General features: G+C 41.7%; 1 protein-coding gene across 2 annotated transcripts in view; it reads left to right on the top strand.

The window, feature by feature from the left end:
* Positions 1-5,289, top strand: part of RASA1 (RAS p21 protein activator 1) — a 99,851-nt gene extending 94,562 nt beyond the window's left edge. The window contains exons 24-25 of one of the 2 annotated variants that reach the window (XM_069751348.1): positions 3,908-4,042; positions 4,499-5,289. In XM_069751348.1, coding sequence (XP_069607449.1) covers positions 3,908-4,042; positions 4,499-4,582 — 219 coding nt within the window. In that variant the 3' untranslated portion in view covers positions 4,583-5,289. The remainder of the gene's footprint in view (positions 1-3,907; positions 4,043-4,498) is intronic. The other variant, XM_069751339.1, reaches the window with a different exon arrangement.
* Positions 5,290-6,000: the final 711 nt, after the last annotated feature.

Consider the following 6,000-nt stretch of genomic DNA (forward strand, 5'->3'; position numbering starts at 1 on the left):
AAAATAATAAACAAACACTATACTCCCTGATCCGCAGAAATCTAATTTAAATGAGTGTCCCTCGACGATCTCCCGTGGAGAGCAGCAGCATCAACCGATGCGACCGCTCTCCAGGGGCTCCAGGAATATAATGATGGAAGGAATCTTTCCACAATGTATTCCCCACAATGTATTCCTACGCCCCTGTGAGAAAATAGTCCATAGTCTCAGTTCTGGCACTGCTGAGTGAGAAAGTTCCCACGCAGCTTTTGCCATAAAGTGAGACCATTGAACTATAGTAACCTCAGTGATGCAGTGCAGGAGTCTCCTGTCAGTGTGTCACTGAGGGTCCTATAGAGCAGTGACATCACCCGATGTCACTGTTCTGTAGGGGAGATCGTCGTGGGACACTTGTTATTAATTGGACTACGGCGGACAGGTAGTATATGGTTTATTTACATTTTTTGCAGGCGCTGAAGTATGGTAAGTATGGTTAAATTAAGAATCATAAAATACTTTTTTCTGGCTGTCTTTTTTTTTTTTTTTACTCTTTCACTACCATAGGATTAATAATGGATAAATGCATGGTTTGCGGCCCTCGAGGAATGCAGTATGACACCCCTGGTGTAGGGTGCGTGTCCACTGTCCGGATTACATCCAAATTAGCTGCAGATTGGATGCTGCGTACTTGTAGTCCCATCGGATGATGCCTGCACACACCCCCCAAAAGACCCCCCGAACAGCCCGCAGACCCCGCTGGCACACACAAACACGCACACAGTCACCGCCCACACACTTCCCTTCTCCCGAACTGCAGCGTTTCTCAGACCCTCATCCGCAGCAAAACTGCAGATCTTTTTTACATCTGCTGCGGATGTCCCGACTCAATGAAAGTCTAAGGGTGCTGAAACGCTGCAGTTCGGCACAAAAGAAGTGACATGCTGCGGAAACAAAAAAGCTGCGTTTCGGTGCAGCTTTTTCTGCAGCATGTGCACAACAAGTCTGCGGCTCCCATAGACTTATATTGGTTGTGCACTACACTGCGAATTTGATGCAATTCTGTGCAGCAAAAAAACCCTGCGGATCTGCAATCAAATCCGCCACGTGTGCACATAGCCTTGGCATTTAGTGAACCTAGCAAAAAAGCCAAGCAAAAAACAAGTGTGGGATTGCACTTTTTTTGCAATTTCATCGCACTTTGAATTTTTTTCACATTTTCTATTACACGACATGCTAAAACCAATGGTGTTGTTCAAAAGTGGAACTTGTCCCGCAAAAGATAAGCCCTCACATGGCCATATTGACGGAAAAATGATGGCTCTGGAAAGAAGGGGAGCGATAAATGAAAACGAAAAAAGCTCCAGGGGTGAAGGGGCTTAGAAACATGGATATGGACATACAGTGGGGCAAAAAAGTATTTAGTCAGTCAGCAATAGTGCAAGTTCCACCACTTAAAAAGATGAGAGGCGTCTGTAATTTACATCATAGGTAGACCTCAACTATGGGAGACAAACTGAGAAAAAAAAATCCAGAAAATCACATTGTCTGTTTTTTTATAATTTTATTTGCATATTACGGTGGAAAATAAGTATTTGGTCAGAAACAAACAATCAAGATTTCTGGCTCTCACAGACCTGTAACTTCTTCTTTAAGAGTCTCCTCTTTCCTCCACTCTTTACCTGTAGTAATGGCACCTGTTTAAACTTGTTATCAGTATAAAAAGACACCTGTGCACACCCTCAAACAGTCTGACTCCAAACTCCACTATGGTGAAGACCAAAGAGCTGTCAAAGGACACCAGAAACAAAATTGTAGCCCTGCACCAGGCTGGGAAGACTGAATCTGCAATAGCCAACCAGCTTGGAGTGAAGAAATCAACAGTGGGAGCAATAATTAGAAAATGGAAGACATACAAGACCACTGATAATCTCCCTCGATCTGGGGCTCCACGCAAAATCCCACCCCGTGGGGTCAGAATGATCGCAAGAACGGTGAGCAAAAATCCCAGAACCACGCGGGGGGACCTAGTGAATGAACTGCAGAGAGCTGGGACCAATGTAACAAGGCCTACCATAAGTAACACACTACGCAACCATGGACTCAGATCCTGCAGTGCCAGACGTGTCCCACTGCTTAAGCCAGTACATGTCGGGGCCCGTCTGAAGTTTGCTAGAGAGCATTTGGATGATCCAGAGGAGTTTTGGGAGAATGTCCTATGGTCTGATGAAACCAAACTGGAACTGTTTGGTAGAAACACAACTTGTCGTGTTTGGAGGAAAAAGAATACTGGGTTGCATCCATCAAACACCATACCTACTGTAAAGTATGGTGGTGGAAACATCATGCTTTGGGGCTGTTTCTCTGCAGAGGGGCCAGGACGACTGATCCGGGTACATGAAAGAATGAATGGGGCCATGTATCGTGATATTTTGAGTGCAAACCTCCTTCCATCAGCAAGGGCATTGAAGATGAAACGTGGCTGGGTCTTTCAACATGACAATGATCCAAAGCACACCGCCAGGGCAACGAAGGAGTGGCTTCGTAAGAAGCATTTCAAGGTCCTGGAGTGGCCTAGCCAGTCTCCAGATCTCAACCCTATAGAAAACCTTTGGAGGGAGTTGAAAGTCCGTGTTGCCAAGCGAAAAGCCAAAAACATCACTGCTCTAGAGGAGATCTGCATGGAGGAATGGGCCAACATACCAACAACAGTGTGTGGCAACCTTGTGAAGACTTACAGAAAACGTTTGACCTCTGTCATTGCCAACAAAGGATATATTACAAAGTATTGAGATGAAATTTTGTTTCTGACCAAATACTTATTTTCCACCATAATATGCAAATAAAATGTTAAAAAAACAGACAATGTGATTTTCTGGATTTTTTTTTCTCAGTTTGTCTCCCATAGTTGAGGTCTACCTATGATGTAAATTACAGACGCCTCTCATCTTTTTAAGTGGTGGAACTTGCACTATTGCTGACTGACTAAATACTTTTTTGCCCCACTGTATCTACAGTATCTATCTATCTATCTATCTATCTATCTATCTATCTGTAATGGAGTGTGGGTTGGACAGAAATGACATCACAAATCTTTTTGAAGAGTGAGGGGTTTGGGTGTGTATTGGAGTGGGTGTGGTAGGTTCGGGCTTAGTGGCCTGTGCAAGGCATCATGGAACTTGTAGTATTAGACCATAATAACTCAGGAGAACGGAAGTTGTCGATTAACACCATGAGAGCTGGATCCAGCACTGAAGATGTGCTGCTACAGCATGATAAAAGGCAACATTGCTAAAATAAACACAGTGGATGTTTTCAGTGGCACATAATAGCAAGATTTATTTAAAAAAAAAAAAAAAATATATATATATATATATATATATATATATATATATATATATATATATATATATATAATTAGAGTAGTGGACAACCTCTTTAAGCTCAGTGAGTATGTAAAAAAAAAAAAATACTAAAGTCATACAGACAGCTTTTATGGCATCAGTTTTTGAATGGTCCATTTTAATTCTGAACATGGGAAACTGTATTTGTTCCGGTATTTCTTTTTTTAATCTGCTGATGTGTGGAAACTGTTTCCATAACTAACTTTGATTTGAAATCCACAGCCGTAGCTATTGTAAAACAATGAGCAGCAGTTTGTTGGCCGATCCATGAGGAGTCTGTTTATTTACACAGAAAAAAATAAATGTGTGATTTATTTTCACACCGCTCAAAATGTATGCACAAAGGATGATAATCCGATCAGAACTCATGTACCTAGAATTGATACAAGGTGGAAATTGATCCCAAACTTGTGTCTGTGACCAAACCGTGTTAATGATAAAAATTAATTTGTGGGAATAGGCTAAAGATAAAAAAAAACCTAGCATGATGTAATTAATCTGTAATTGATACATTTTGACTATTCCAGAACGTACCAGAGCTACCGGATACTACTGAGCACTCGAGGACTGACCTTTGCCGCAACTTGGCAGCTTTACATGAGATGTGTGTTGCACATTCCGATGAACTCCGGACCATTAGTAATGAGCGAGGTGCACAGCAGGTATTGATTCAGCGCCTTCTAGTCTGTATCCTACTGTGCTTCTCCATTGTGTGGCTCCTCTTAATCTTGGGATGAGTTGCCACAACTATGGTTTTGTGCTGCCGCAAACTGTGCTGATGTGATTTTACTGTAATTGCGCATGGTAAAACTGATAAATACTAGGTATCAGCCAAACCATTCATAGGACCCAGGACCAGAATAATGCTTTTACGAGTATCAAGGTGTTGTACATAGCTGCTAATGAGCAAGACAGGGCTAGTCATACCTGCAGTTTGCGGATGTGACTGGCCTAATATTTACATTGGCCACAGGAACCTGGTCTTGCTTTGTCATCACTGATTGGAGAAAGTCTGTTTTTAGGAGCTAGTGCATGCATTTACAGGACAAAAGACAGCACAGATTGCACTATGTAGTGTTAATGCACATTACATAATATTTTCCATTCTCTTTCCCCAGCATGTGCTCAAAAAGCTTTTGGCAATCACAGAACTACTTCAACAGAAACAAATTCAGTATTCGGTAACAAACAACAGCAGGTAGCACCAACATCTGCCTTCTCTGCATGCAACACCTGGAAACTACATCACAATATCACTTCCTTTTTTGCGCTTTCCAAAAAAAAAAAAAAATAGCACATGATAGCCACATGTGATGTGTGAGACTATTCAGAAAAGTAAAGTTCTGCTGACGGACCGGTGCCAGCATGTTTGGGTATCAATCAATCAATCAATCTCTGGAAACCCTGTCGAGAGAGAAACTGCACGTTTCACACTTTGAACTGACTTCTACAAGTCTGAGCCTTTGTCTACTGAGCTCAAGAAGACCCCAGTTTAACGCATTATGCCAAAGTATACAATCCCAAAACGCGGCGGCTGACGGTAGACACTTCTGCTTCCTGACAGTCATTTATAACTGGATTACAAGCTATTTTTATACTGGTATTTTTAACTGGTATCTTTTTTTTTTTTTCCTCACGACTGTTATGCCAACCTGATGATGTATGTAGTTCTGACTTCCAAAACTGACAATGCAACAAGTGCTATTATTTTTATTTGCGTTCTGTCTTTCTGGGATAATGTTAAGTTTTTGAAAGATGTTTTATGCGTCACTGATTTATGGTAGATGTTTTCCATCAAAACCATGTATAATGAAAAGCTTTTGTAAAATGTTTACACCAGTAAATAATTTCATTAAATTTATTGATTGTTGTATCTGATGTGCATGCATTAAACCATTTTTGTAAAGTATTTCATGGTTCAGCTTTCTATTCATAACTGAAAAAAACTTTCACTCATTAAAAGACAATTATCGTATATACAAAATGGTAAAGTGATACTTTTGGGAAAGTCTTGTCCTTATTGCCACTGTAAAAACTGAAGTGCCTAGAAGGGCATTGTGATTTATGCAGCCTGCAATATTTCCCGGTTGTTTTTAAATTGAACCTGTCACCCAATTTTTCCCATATAAAGTAGGGCCAGTACCTGTAGACCCTTATATGCAGCATTTTAGAATGCAGTATACATGTCCCCAATGTGCTCTGCTTAATACAAAAAAATTTTTTTTTATTGTACTTGCCTACAGCACAGTCCAGTATGATGGGTGTCTCTGGTCTTGATCTGGTGCCTCCTCTCTTCTTGAGATCGCTGTCCTCCTAGCTTCATGTGGGTGATGCATCCCATGTCATGCACAGTGTCCTACGCTGAACTGCGCAGGCGTACTTCTGTGCCCTGCCAAGGGCAGAGCAATGTATTGTACGCCAGAACTCTTTTCCCTTTCCCTACTCATGCGCATGACAGTACTTGCCCGGGCAGAGAAGTGCCCCTGTGCATGAGCGTGATTGAGGACACTGGATAATGTAGGACTTGTCATCCACATGAAGCAAGGATGGGGAACACAAGTAGAGAGGAGGTGCTGTATCAAGACCAGCAACACCCATCGGACCGTCTGAGGGGAGTGTA

This window comes from Ranitomeya imitator, chromosome 1 (genome assembly GCF_032444005.1).
Source record: "Ranitomeya imitator isolate aRanImi1 chromosome 1, aRanImi1.pri, whole genome shotgun sequence".
Classification (NCBI taxonomy): Eukaryota; Metazoa; Chordata; class Amphibia; order Anura; family Dendrobatidae; genus Ranitomeya; species Ranitomeya imitator.